The sequence below is a fragment of the Sinohyriopsis cumingii genome, chromosome 9 (assembly GCF_028554795.1).
Source record: "Sinohyriopsis cumingii isolate HCF-2022 chromosome 9, ASM2855479v2, whole genome shotgun sequence".
In the NCBI taxonomy this organism is placed as follows: Eukaryota; Metazoa; Mollusca; class Bivalvia; order Unionida; family Unionidae; genus Sinohyriopsis; species Sinohyriopsis cumingii.
Window position 1 is genome coordinate 17,962,100 of NC_142969.1, and position 15,551 is coordinate 17,977,650.

General features: G+C 35.8%; 1 protein-coding gene across 1 annotated transcript in view; it reads right to left on the reverse strand.

The window, feature by feature from the left end:
* The window catches only part of LOC149791327 (uncharacterized), a 100,534-nt gene that overhangs the window by 54,347 nt on the left and 30,636 nt on the right, over positions 1-15,551 (reverse strand). Inside the window, exons 7-13 of the mRNA XM_089969856.1 lie at positions 14,731-14,852; positions 12,530-12,616; positions 11,125-11,214; positions 9,764-9,850; positions 9,138-9,182; positions 1,011-1,218; positions 34-174 (exon numbers count right to left, since the gene is read on the reverse strand). Coding sequence (XP_089825982.1) covers positions 34-174; positions 1,011-1,218; positions 9,138-9,182; positions 9,764-9,850; positions 11,125-11,214; positions 12,530-12,616; positions 14,731-14,852 — 780 coding nt within the window. The remainder of the gene's footprint in view (positions 1-33; positions 175-1,010; positions 1,219-9,137; positions 9,183-9,763; positions 9,851-11,124; positions 11,215-12,529; positions 12,617-14,730; positions 14,853-15,551) is intronic.

A 15,551-nucleotide genomic window follows, 5' to 3' on the forward strand; every position in this document is an offset into this window, starting at 1 on the left:
CAAATCAGGCAAAGTAAAACATTAATGTCTTACCTCGTCTCACAAGGCAACCAGTCGCAATCAGCTCAGACTGCAAAACTCGAGGCTCAGTATCGATAAGTACATCATACTGCCCCATGTCGCCGTAACGATAAAAGCCAGAGTGTCTAGTCTTGTCCCATTCTACCTTTACCTCTGGGGAAAAAAGAAGTCAATTATTCGATGCAATTAAACACATAATTATAACGTACTTAATGTCACTAGGAAACATTTCCTACAAGTACTCTGCATCTCATAAGAGATTCATTTCACATATTTTTTTATTCAACCAATTATTTTTCTATAATGCAATCAAATTTATGCCTATTATTCTATGATTTCATGCTAGCGACATTAATATAAATAGGTGGAAATTAAACTTATATGTCATTTCAAATCCATGACGAAACCTCTTGATCTGCATCTACATTGTACTATTCGTAATTCATCTTACGTACTTGTGTTTTATAAGCTACATGACACAATACATTATGTACTGTCTACTGGCACATTAGGAGATTCAGTATGCTCACATGTGACATTGAGAGAACCAGCATTATTTCCTAAAGACATGTATTCACTAACCTAATATAATAACATTCTTAACTGCATTATAAAAAATGCACTATATTATGCTATCATATATCCAATGTTTGCTTCGTTGGCAAAACCAAAGCATTGGTCTTACAAAGATGTTCCTTTTGTTTCATGACTCAAAAAAAGTCCATTAGAGTTCCATTTTGTGATGTAATCAAGATATGGAACACACACACACACACATGAAAAAATACACACATATGTAACAACACTCGTTATGCTGGAAAAAAAAATTAATATTTTAACACAGTTTGAGGGCCATATGAGCATCCACAGCTCATTATATATATATATATATATATATATATATATATATATATATATATATATATATATATATATATATGAAACATTTTTATCACACAGTGGATGCAAATATGATTAAACATTCTTACGTTTTTGGTCTTTATGATGACAAACTATTGTTCCTGGGCCATCGTTATCCTGCAAGCCTTTGTCCCAGTCTGGACCACGTCGGACCCTTGTACCCAGGGATGGTAACGAAACATCATCACGTTCGTAGTGATCCTTGTCGATGTCAGCATCATTATCATCTTTAACATTTGTTTCAAGAGCCTCACGAGCGATTTTCAATATCTCCTCCTAAAACGAAAACATTAATGATTGTGTCAAACCTTTACCTCATAGAGCATAGTGACAAAGTGCAGCACACTATAAACAGAACACATGTTACCTAGCCGACCACATACGCATAGGCCTGCCTGTGAATTGTTAAGCAATGTAGTGGTGTTATGTTTAACAGCAGTTTTAACCATTTTACATTTTTGGTACACATCTATTATATGTGGAAAAATGTAAGAGTAAAGTCTGATTGTTATAGCTGTGTAATTACTTTTCACGGAAGAATATTTTTTGTGCTTTAAAATCGAGAGAGAACTCGTTCACCGTCATGTCAGTGAGGCCGTGTGACCAACCATAGCTGCCATTTTCCATACTCAAAATTTACATGTTTTTCGTCTGCGTCTACATCACTAAGTCATCTGAATTTGATAATCAATAAAAACTAATTGTTGCTTACATAAATATCAGAGCCTTTACCTAAGTTATTGAATCTTTCGTGGTTGTGATTCTAATCGTGAAAACTTCGTAAGTACTGAATGAAATCCTGCCTGTGAACTGTTAAGCAATGTAGTGTATGTTACGTTTAACAGCAATTTTAACCATTTTACATTTTTCGTACACATATATGTGGAAAAATTTAAGTCCGATTGTTATAGCTGTGTAATTATTTTTCACAGAAGAATTTTTTTATTTGCTTCAAAATCGAGAGAGAACTCGTTCACCGTCATGTCAGTGAGGCCGCGTGACCAACCGTAGCTGCCATTTCCGATGCTCTAAATTTACAAGGTTTTCGTGTGCGTCTACATCACTAAGTCATCTGAATTTGATAATTTATAAAAACTAATTGCGCTGCCTACATCAATATCAGAGACTTTACCTAATTTATTGAACCTTTGTGGTTGTTATTGTAATCGTGAAAACTTCGTACATACTGAATGAAATCCGCGGCTGCCATTTTGGACAGTGGAGATTATGACCCTGTTACTTTAAATAGCAGATATCGACCAGGCATGAATAGTGACCATCTGATCTGACGTAATTGTCATTCGCAGAAATGAATGTAGTATCTAATGGGGGGGTCCCAAAGGTGGCGCTACAAAAACTAGCTCAAAATGGCTGATGTTTACAGCAGGCATCAAAAGGCGCTTCCATGCGAATCTTGTAGAGGCATCAAAAGGCGCTTCCATGTGAATGGAATAGGGGCGTCCAAAGACGCTTGTATGAGGTAAAGGGTTAAGCTGATTTCATTGACATCACAGGGCCAAGACATCGGGTCAGTAAATGTATAAATGATATTTCTTGTATCTTATTGTCCTGAATTTCTCGCATTTTAAAGCCAATGAAAACAAGACAAGTGTATGATTTTCCATATGTGCTCTCCTCATATTATCGTAAAGCAGCAATGTCTCAAAATGAATTAGATTATGATGCCAACATTACTATAACATATGATGCAATGCTTGGATGATGATTCATATACAAAACTATTAATTTTCATTTGCCTATCTAAGCAAGGCCTAAAAGAAACTAAGTTCTTTTAATACATGTGTGGATAAAAGGTGATGGAGATGATATGTATGAATATTTTAATATTATGAGTTTTAGTAGTAGTAGGAATAGTAGTAGTAGCAGCAACAGTAGTATGTTAGCCTATTTAAAACAGATACTTGATTTTGGTTTATCTGTAACAATCATAGCATTGCCAATGTAGTATGTTTGAGCAAAGGTTAGACACAGCAAGAAACAACAACCCACAGTTTAAATTCAACTTAATGTACACTTAAAAGCTTCTCATTGTTAAAATATCCAAGTTAGTATTAATAAACAATTTTATCTACAAATAGTTTCAACCATATCAAAGCAGCATCAATGTTCACATGCAATATCTTTGTTTTACTCGTTCTTGCTCTAAAGTATTAAGAATGGAGTCAAGTTTATTTTATTCGCAACTCAAGGATATTTTTAGTGAATGGTCCATTAATCTTCTCCGATTAAATTCTACGGTCACATTTCGGGCCACAGTGTGTGTGGATTAACACAACTGTTGTGTGCTTTGCAACTGCAATCATTGCAAATTGTACATATTTTCACACTTCTTTGTATCGTGCTAATTGTTAAACAAAGCAGCCGGTTCGTCAAAGGACAGTATAATTGCGCCTTAAATAGAATGTTAAATTTGACAGTCAACAAATTTAAAGATAAAATGGAATCCATAGAGCATAAAGTAGCTATCGATCCAACAAAATTCTGACACTGTCCTCCAGGTCCACTGGCAGTAATAATTCCTGACAAGCATTACATTTAGAAAATTTGGACAAAACTTGCTCTACATTGAGACGAAACAATATGAACTTAAACAGCCCACAAACAACTTTAAAACAGACTGCACAGCAAGCACGTCCTTAGTAAATAACTATACTCAATCACAGGTCATCACAGCCCTGGCCTGCTCGACCCATATTCAAGTCAAGGGGATATATTTTCGTCCCATCGCTTGAAATTGATGCTGAAGTCATTTAAATTATGATAACAAATGAGAATGTCCCCAAACTAAAGTTAGGTTAATATGCAACTGATTTTAAAAGAGAATTCTTGATTGTATTGTAAATTTTAACTTTTTATTTCTAAAAGCTACGCATTGGCATGCCTCCTTTCATTATTACCAGAACTGGTAACAATGTTGAAAGCGAATCACACAATCGTCCTGGAAGCCTTGTGAATAGGGACATGAAAGGTATGCGCTGTTTAAGTCCATACTGATGTCATTGTGTACTTCATGGATTGCATTCAAAATGTGCTGTAGTGTTTCCATTAGGAACCAAGAGGCACGAATGAATTGATTGAGGATGCTTAGGTCTATGACCGGACATAGAGTGACATTTGCCTTTAGGACCAAGTCTGGAACTAACGATAGGACCCTCTTGGTGCTATATCCGCTTTGGTATGCAAGAAATGTGACTTCTGATGGCTGGATCCTCGATTGGTAGATTTTGAGAGGTTCATATCCTATGAGTGGCACTAGAGTCCCTTTGTTGATTTCCAGTACTATCCTTGAATTGGCGCTGTGTCTGTGGTTAGGAAGGAATTGGTCTCCTGGGTGGCTTGTATGTGGACTTCAATCTGTCCATTAAACAGAAGGTTAGCAGATAAAAGTTGTCTACTTAGTTTTGACTGATGGTTGTCTGTAGGAACATGCAGGAAGAAAGCACTGAGGCACGTTATGCCAATTTTAAATTTTTAGCTCCTGTTACGGCATTGAACAACGTGTGTTCAGAGGTTCTATTCAGTACTCGATCCATTCTTGAGACAGACTCCCATGCATGCCCTGGTATGTTCGGTGTTGGAGAAGGTAAATTATGTTCCGCCTGTTGGAAGATAACCATAGACATGCAAGTACAACAAAAACACCACGGAAAAGATATTACGCACTAACTACTGAGTCTCATCAAAGGCCACGAGGTCTATATGAATGGAGTGTGGCTTCATCATCCCCAAAGTGGCAAAATCACTGTCAACTGTTTGGGTTTTCAAATGAAAAACTGGCGTAGCAAAGGTAGATCTGCAGATGAACAGATAACGAAGATGGGTCAGAATGTCTGTAACTGTTCTTAACTTTGAAAGTAATTGAAATCAGACTCCATTGTAACATCAACAGATTACGGAGCTCTGGTCCAGGTTGTTGACATGGTAGGAGAAGGAGGGCAAACCTCCGGGCCTCCAAGGTGAAAAACATCCTCAATGGGTGCTCGGAAGCCTGAATCTTCCAGTGTCACTGGATAGTGTAGAATAGATGACAGCACTGGAGAACAAGCAACATCACCCTGGCTGCATGAGCTAAGGTCCCCTGTAATGCAAGAGACTAAACTGGTGAAGAGTGACAAGGTCTGACTCTCACAAAACTCGTAGAACTCCCTGAATTAGAAACCATGACATCGAGACAGTCCTGAATAAAGTGTCTCATCATGTGGCAAAGTGTAGAGAAATTGTGAAATGAGGAATTATTTGTGACATCGTGCCGAATGAGTGTCTTGAGGTGCTATGAGGCTTCTATGGGTCCCTGCAGATGTCTGCAAAAGTAGGGTTCGACGTACTGAAAGCTTTGCTGTTGGTGATTGTGCCCATATATTGATGTTTTGGCCCTTCATGATCCCTGAGCTGGTCGCAACGAAAATAGGTCATCCATGGCTGATGTATAAATTGATTTAGCTTTCTTGTCACACTGAGAAAAGGTCAGCATGAATACTGCTGACGTCTTCACCCTAAGCTGTTTGTATTTGTTTTGGGGGGTGGGGCTTGTGCTTTGCCCACAGATCTAATCTGTAAGACAAAGAGAACAAAACGTATAAAATCATGGACCTGTATGTCTTTTAGAACATATTGTCCGTGACGTGCTAAATCTTAAAAGGTTGACCCAGAAATTTACAACAGACAGGCTAAAGAGGCAATCAATCATACAGACAAAATATAATACAATGCTATCTGTAAGATCTGTAAGAAGGAGATGTATACACCTGTGGGCATGCACAAGTGATGACTAAATACAGTGTGGGTGCAGAGCTATACCAAATGATGGTTACCTGGAAAAAAGTGATAGCAGACAATCTCAATTACACTGCTACCTGTAGCGAAGGTCAAGGACAGCATGTACAGTGGAATCATTGAAACAGTTCATTCAAAGACTAAGGATGCTGTGGTGAAGGAAACGCACATGTATGTACCAGAAATTACGGAATTTGTCATAAATAAGGAATTTCTTAAGGGCATAAAGACATGCACAGTTACGAATATTGCAACCCGAACCTTGTGAAATCACATAGGCTACCGATGTGAGTGACTAAGCGCTCTTTACATATGATGGAATGATTATGCAGATAAACATCACTCAAGTGTTGCCTATAGAAACATCCAAGACCAGGATGCGACTAAGTAAATCTTGTATATAAAGCTGACCTGTACTAGTCTGCCCAGAGCGGAAGCAATGCATAAACATACACAAGCGTCTACATTACACATCACAAAGCCTTCATATCAAAGGGAACAGAGGCACAGTTAAAGTAGGTGTGACAATATTAATCACGAGGCAATTATCTGTATGAGAAGCGGCCCACAGACCGCCTGTACAAGCAAAACACACTGAAGGTGATGCCTTGTAAAAGAGACTCACCGATATGCACCTATTCGTAATGGAATTACACATAAATTAAGAGATCTTATAAGCACTAGAAACTTACACATACTAAATAATTATACCACGAACTGAATGTGAAGTCCCTTAGGCTCCCGCTCAAGTACCTAAGTGTGTGATGACGAATAGGATCCGATAACATTGGAAATATACACAGAGTATAATTTCATTAGAAGTGCAAAACCTCCTCGAGCTTGTAACGGTATATCTTCCATGTACATTCCGTCTTCTGTGAGGTCTCTCTTGACAAGAATGTGATTCTTGGGACGACCGGAAGTAGTAACCAAAAAGTCCTTAGGCTTTGCTGCCAGGTTTATAAATAAGGGGATATCATTCTACAAGGCTGCCACATAGGTCGACAGACAACGTTTAGTTCCCTTTAGCTAAAAGTAGTATCTGGGTGGGATGGATTTGTAAAATAGTAATAGTACCCTTAAGGTATTATTATTGGGTAACATATTTAATAATGAACCTGAAGATGTTCATTACTCGACTGAAGTCTTGACTCAATATAAGGTTGCAATCGCTGCAGCATTATATATAACTGCATTAAAGATTCTGACCTTGTTAAGGCTAGATCATATACTGAAGTTGTGACGTAGACCTGTTCATCATTATGTAGTCATAATCCATACAACTCGAAGAATACCCCAATTACTACAACTTGAAACAAGATCGCTGTATTGAAGTTCAGCTATATGCTGAGGTCAAGCAGAGGCCTTCTCTCCGCAAAATTATGAACGAATGTTTAACATTGATGATGGTATGGTACTAGCATCGAAAAATATGTAGTGAGATCGCGGGTGTGGGTATGCTCGATATTCTGGTGTCTGCCTTTCACTATCAGTCATTTGCTGAGTCTTTTCTCTAGCTGGGGATGCCTGGCGCCTACTCATGAAATCTTAAAAATTTTAATTGATTTCGAAACAGTTTTGCATGCCCTCTTTAAAGTCTTATTGTTTAGAAGAAGCTTACTATCATTACACATGAGATAAAAAGTAAATGCTATCTTCTAAAATGACATACGTTTATGGCCTATGTCACCCAAATAAGTGATGCCGCAAAACGTACGCTCCTGACACAAGCTCGGAATTTATAAAATGTTAGGCGAGGATACATCAAATGGTGAGTAAACTATTCATAATCTATATTGCCCAATCTCCAGGAACAGAGAGCTCCTCCTGCCTATGAGCCTGAACTGACAAAGTGAGCAGCTCTTATGAATTGAACTGTTTCCTATTGATCCTCAGGTGTGTACGCCCCATACATGTTTCCTCCGAGACGCTAAATAAATGGAGGATGGATAGAATATCAGCATACTATAAGGTAAGGGTATTAAGTCCATTCTTCTTTGGCAAGTCTGATAAATGTTTATGGTAACCGAAAATAGTATCTCGAATGCATTTGGTGGCTGAATATAATTCCCATCATCCTGGTCTGAATAGTGGAAAGATATTTCAAAGGTTAAACATGCATCGCTTGAGGATTTTTCCCCAATGCTATCTTCCCACTTCAGTTTCAAACTAAACTAAACTGGTGTTGTTGAGAAACACTTGCCTGCTACTACATTATAGTGTTCGCCCCTCCCACATAAACCCACCCCAAAGAGCTCCCAGTGTCTAACAACAACGTTGCTGCTCCACAAGTCAAAGTGGGCTAAACCTGATGTTATACTACCATGATCAATCTCCTCCCACTTCCACCCTTCCCATTTAAAGCTCCTGGGTCTAGAAAAATCGATGCTGCTCCATGAAGAAACAACTGTAATGCAATGTTAGCCAAAGCAGTATTTTATACTTCTTCCAAATCAGAAACGGAGATTCTATCTCTCAAGACCATCAGCCATCAAACAAAACAGAACTTATTATATATACACGTCCATCATTTATTATCAGATAAGCAGGATATTTGAGCCACCAATTGTTGGCACATGCATGAGTGGATGAATTAGAACATTTTCTATAGTTGAGCTTGACATGTACATGGCATTCAGGACTAAATATGTGTGTGCATGTGTGTGTGAGTATTCCTATTTATACTTGAAAAGGAAGGCAAAGAGTGATATAATTATCAGGGGAAAAATCATTTCTTTGGAAAAACAAATATGTCAAATTGTTATTACAGACAACACCTGAACTGATGTTCGGTAGTATAGTAAACGCTGCATTTATAAGAATAAATGTCGCTGATTGCATGAAAAAATAAGTATCTGGAAAAATTACGGTGTTTGGTTCAGATTGAACATATGTATTCTAAGCAACAATAGACTTGAGCCTAAATCCATTTTCATTTTGTGGTTGTCCCCCACTGATACTGTTGGATGTAAACTGAGATTTCTCACCAGGACGGATTTGTATAGTCGACATTAGATGGACAAATATCTCATAAAGGAGGTGAGCTGCACGATACTGTCATCATTTGAAAATGCTTTCTTAGGTCTAGTACAAGAAAGTAAGCGTATTATATGCGTCACCCATGAATATTTAGGAATGAGGTCACCATATTAACATCACTTATTTTGGGAAATTAATTAGTTGCCTTATCATCTTTGTTGACCAAAGTACAAGCTAATTATCAAGCTCGATAAAGGTAGATAGTGCAGATCTCGAGTTTTGGGAAGAAACAAAGTAGATGGTAAATGGTCACACGTATTATGTATTAATAAAAACAATTCAATTGGGCTAGAACGGTTGATTGTGCCATTTATGACCTGAGTCTCTTTGTGGCTATGTGTGTCATATGCCTGAGAAAATACCTGTTCTTCTGCTGGGGAAGATGCTATCTGCAAGTTGGATTTCATCTGGAATGAAATACACAAGAAAGACTTTTATTTTTAAAAGAGATTTGTTTAACAAAAATCTCTAAGGATCGGATGCTTAGAGTATATGAATCTATTAATGTTTCATATATTACGGTCATCTTATCGGGCCTGGTAAACATCAAACTTTATTTCTCGCTTTAAACATAAACTATATATAAAGGAAAATAAGCATTAAACTTTAGTATGTAAAATGTACCATGGTTTCATACGTTAGATACTAGAAGTAAAAGAGCTTGAACAAAAAGATATTCTTGATTTAGATTCTGATAAAAACATCAGAAAAGTAAAAAATATTTAAATCACTGATCATCCAAGTTTTGTACCTTCCCATTCCTGTATCATTTTTGTACCTTCCCATTCCTGTATCATATTTGTACCTTCCCATTCCTGTATCATATTTGTACCTTCCTATTCCTGTATCATATTTGTACCTTCCCATTCCTGTATCATATTTGTACCTTCCCATTCCTGTATCATATTTGAAATTTTCAGGGTGCTACTGAATATGAATTTATATTCACTAGCACCCCATCCCTGTTTAGATCTCAGTAAGTACATACCGCATCCTCCAGTGAGAGTTCTATATCTAAAGGCCTGCTGATGTCATTCAGTTGTTGCCAAGAATTTATAACATGACCAGCTCGAAACTGCAATTAAATAATTCGTCCCTCCAATATATGACAAAATACGACATCAATAAACATTAAATCACTGAATGACAACCTACGTGTTATGCCGGTCAGTTATCTAAAATATCTTTAAAGAAGAACACAACAAAGGTCGATCATGCTTATTTAGTACAAGACTTTAGATGAGTTGTTTTAATAAAGGGTAAAAGTTATACACTGATGACACCAAGATCAATATAAAGAATTTAATTAACCATGACAAACATTTCACTTAAATAAAAGTAACAAAAAGTTGATGCTATTTGTTGTTTTTTTAATAACATATGTCAGGGAAAGACATAAAAAGAGATTTTAACTGAAAAAAGCAATTAGCTAATTTTCCTCTGCGCTAACTAGGTAGACAAGTTGATGTTTTGTACTGAAAGAGCTGATAAAACAAAAAACATATCATAAACGTGCTCCGCTGCAGTGCAAATCACAAGGGATCAGTTATGAACTCCCATTGATTTGTTACAGTTCAGTGCATTTTTCATAATCCTAGAGTAAAGTTATCTTAGGATAGACATAAATTTGGATAAGTAGCCATCAGAATGGAAAGGATCTCAACTCAAGATTTTTCATTCGAACTTCATATATTTGACCAATTAATTGAATAATTAACATGTGGTTGTTTACACGACGTTTTGCACGTGTAACATATTAACAGGCAATTTTTTCCACACTTTTGAAAAACATGTGGAGATTATATAACCCTGACCTTGTTAGCGTGTTTGCATAAAATCTTGCAAAATGATTGCGGTTGATCTCTAAGCTACGCAAAGCGGTCTTATAGTTTTGCATTTTCTTATAGAAATAGCTGGGATATGATGGTTTTACATAAAATGAAAGATATTCCTAAGTTCTTGGTTTTAAGATTTTTGACACTTAATATATCTCTATTGACCTCAGCTAATATCAGATAGTAGTTTGAGGACATATTAGGTCATGACAAAAAGACAAAAACAGATAAATTCAGGCCACAACCAACACTGACTTTTAGTCTACCCTGACAACTATTCAGATGCGGTAGCAGATAAAGTGTGATGTCACAAACCAAGAGTTACTAACGGTATGTCTACTGATTTTGATATTTCAATTCAATTCAGTGCCTATAATTCTATAAATGAAATAAATTCTGCACATACATACATACATACATACATACATATATATATATATATACATATACATACATACATATATATTCTAATTATTGCAATATTTCCTTTTGGGGGAGCTGATGTGACGCTTACGGTATATAAGGTTCTTCTGGCCAGCATTCGTCCATCTTTATAGGAGTAAAGCTTGCCATGGGATTGGGCTGAAATCTTCTCCAGGAATGGCTAAAAGATACATGATTTAATCAGAGATTGCACTGAGCCACATATATGTTAACTGTAAACTAACCTAAACTAAATAGCAAAATTAGAAATTACTCTTATTGTCTAGGATTAAAATATTGATACCTTTGAACAACAAAAATAATATTATTGAGACAATATTTAAGTCTGACAATGTGTCCATATCCGTGGTCATTTTGTGTTTTCATTTTAGGGTCTTGTCTCAGTAATTGAAATTAAATCAATAAACAACCATGAAGTTACAAAATGCCCTGCTTTTTAAAAGCTGTTAAAGAATGTATAGCTGTACAGTGTGACTTGCAAGTATCAGACCTAGTTAGATAGGCAAACATAGGGTACTGTTACACAAGACATTTTAATAACCTTTAAAGTGTTACTGTTCCATATAATGCAAGATAACCAGTCCTGAAAATTTCCAATCAACAAATACAAAATCGCCAGCATAGTTTGACTTTAACTAAACCGATTACTGCAAGAAATACATTCCTGAGAAGGAATTTGAATTATCTGACAATCAAAAGAATCAAACCAAACAATTATGTAAATTATCTGAATAAAATGTACACGATACTTCATCAGCATTGTTGTTCACCAATGCTATTTTACTCTATTATAACAAATGGGGTGTTGCTGCAAAAAACTGCAGTTTCCCTGTATCATGAAAATTTAAGGATTGTAAATCATCTTTTTATTAATATCTTATGATGACAAACAGTTCGGGTTTTCGAGCTATATATTTGTAAACATCAATTAATTATATATTAGTATGAATGGAAAACTCAAACTCATTTGAAGTCTGATCAACAAAATTGCAGAATGAACTTGATCACTACAGAAGCTAATAAATGTAGCTATGCTTAAAAAACATCAAGAGATCATCCTGAAAGTGTGTGTCATAAACTGTCAACTAATGTTATAATTCCATGACGAATCTTACTTCTTCCTGAGATGTCAGAAGAGTAAATCTAACGAAATAAATATGTTGGCATTATTAATAGCATGCAGAATGAACCAAAGTGTAGACAAACAGACAAGCTAAAGTATACACTTATACCGGCCTCGCTTAATATATATTGCATAATCTATACGAGTAAAACATTCCAAACTTAGAAAAAAATCAAATCATGACTTTCCTGCACATACAAAAAATCCTTTGTAGTTTTAGGAGCTGTCATTGTACTCGCAACATACAACCATTCTGAAAACATTTCCGAAATATAATACCCCTACTCCGCTTATATAGGTACAACAGAACTGTTGTATTATTTAGAAACCTCCTTAAAACAGCTGTACTCACCAAATTTGCATCTCCAACGGGTACACAATGTAGTTGAATCCTTTTAGATGAAATATTGGACACTGCTAATAAAACAACAACTTGCTCCTAGGAAAATAGAGAAATTATTACAAATGAAGTTTATATATACCTAAATTTATGCATTTCACTTTTTCCTGATATATTGTATTTTACATTTGCTAGTTAATGTGATAGGTTTGCACCACTTTTCATTAGCATTATTGTTAAGCCGATTCATTTTTGAACCGTAAATTGTAATAGAAATACAAACTCATGGCTGATTCTTAGTGGAGTGTATGTTTTACTCATAATGATTTCATTGCACATTTTATGTGTGTGCATTTGTGTGTGAGAAAGTGTGAGCAGGTGTGTGTGTATGTTTGTGAGTGCACTGTGTGTGAATGTGTACCTTATATAGTATTTCACATGAAACAACATGGAGCATTAGACTAAGTATAAAAAGCCTTCAAATGATCAATGTATATACACACACACACACACACACAGTGTCTAAGTTCAGTGGGAAATTCAGTGGGCAGTGTTGCTGAGATTTATTGTCTGAGGTCAAGTATGTGAATGAGAAAGTCTTTGTTTGTAATCAGAATGGCCTCAGTTTTATCATCATTCATCTGCAGCTTGTTACATGTCATCCATGATTTCACATCAGAAATGCACCTCTCTACACCTTGGATGGTAGCATCAACTTCAGCTGGGTGGCTAGATTTGTATATTTGGGTGTCATCAGCGTACAATTTGTGAGACACTGGATGATTATCTATGACACTTGAGAGCGGCTGAGTGTATAGAACAACAGAAAAGGTCCAATAACAGACCCCTGTGGAACACCACAACATAGATCAATTGGGCTGGAGTCTATTCCATTAGCAGACACAATTTGTGTCCTGTTGACCAAGTGGGACTTGAACCACAGTAAGGCTGTATCATGAATGCCAAATACATGCTGGAGACGGTGAAGTAATATATTATGGTCTACAGTGTCAAATACATGGTTGATTACTTGGTAAATAATCACGTTCTGAATAAATGTTAATACATATCATATTCTAATAACATGTAACAAACTGCAGATGAATGATGATAAAACTGAGGCCATTCTAATCACAACACAAAGACTTTCTCATTCACATGCTTTACCACAAACAATAAATATCAGCAACACCAACATTAAATTCATACAATCAGTCCGAAACCTAGGTGTTACTCTGGACAGTACTCTCACACTGCACCAACATGTCATGAACATATGCAAGGCTGCATATCTTGAGCTGAGATGTATCAGCTCCATTCGCAATATCTTTCAGCTGATGCCACTAAAACACTTTTGAGTTCATTAGTACTTTCAAGATGGGACTATTGTAACTCAATTCTGTCTGGTTCATCTCAATATCTACTCCAGAACTTCAAAAAGTTCAAAACACAGCTGCTCGGATCATACTTAGAGTACCACAATCAAAGCACACCTCCCCACTGCTCTGTACCCTACAATGGCTATCCATTTGATCCAACATCAAACACAAAATTTGTTCTCTGTGCTACATTTCACTGACAGACTCTAGCCCAACATACCTATCCGACCTCACCCATGTGTACACACCAGCAAGATACTTACACTCCTCTTCTGACAATCATATACTCATTATTCCCACTATGAAAACAAAGTCATATGGACAGCATTCTTTTGCATACCAGGGCCCAGCAATGTGGAATGAATTGCCCACTGAACTTAGACACAAGGACAGTGATCCCATTCAAGAGTGCTCTCAAAACTCACTTATTTTGACTGCAAGAACAAACTCAAAGACCTAATAATGTTTCCTACCTTAAATATTCTCAGCATGTTTTCTATGTTTTCTAATTTCATGGTGTTTGTGTTTGTAATCATATCATTATATATATTTTTTATCTTATATGTGTAGTCTAATGTTGTAAAGAGCTTAGAGCTTCTAAAGATTAGGTGCTATACAAAGTCCTCATTATTATTATTATTATTATTATAATATATATAAATATATATATATATATATATATATATATATATATATATATATATATATATATATGTATGTATGTATGTATGTATGTATATATATATATATATATATATATATATATGGAGCATTAGTATTAAAAGCCTTCAAACGATCGATGTGTATATATATCTGAACTCCAGATGCTTTCACCATTGGCTCTGAATGACAAACATCGGGTCCAGAGACGATGAGAGAATTTGTTGGGTGGCCATCTGTGATGAGTATAATCCGTGGCCAAATTCTTATGCCATTGCAACTGGGACCTGATATATCTGGAAAATAGTTAATATTAATTTTTAATAAATTGCCATACATTTTCTTCCTTCAAACACAATTCAGTCCATTTTGTATTTTCTCTGTATCGATGCATACCACCACCACACAATTATATTCAAACTAAAAATCCAGACTACACACAGAACTAGAGATAAAGCGTTACCCTTCAAATTTATTACATTCTTAAATTTAATATTATGAAAAAAATATTTAATTTCTTCCCAGTGGTTTTGGCAGTAATACTTTCATTTTCTGGTAGAAAATTCATTTTTAATTGTAATGCCTTTCTTCAGCCTATGTGTTTATTTATAAACTTTATGAAAATCATTCGAGCAAGTGACCATTGGAATAACACAGTAGTTGTACCTTTTATTTAAGCGTTCGAATACAACAATGGAAAGAGATAGTAATAAGCATTTTGAGCTGCTGAGGTTTAGATGTTGTCTTTTTACAATACCATATATTCAAATGTCTTAAGCAACATTAGTCATATTATATAAATATTATAGGTTACTGCATTTGTATGGGAAAATATGAAGAACTTTTTCAGCTGGATATGCTGCACGACCATGGGAGTGCAGTATATCCATCCGAATAAACGAGTTCATATTTTCCCATACAAATGCAATAACCTTTTTATTATGTGCTCATTTTCTTATTCTACCAAGGTTTACTTATATAAACAAAAATACACT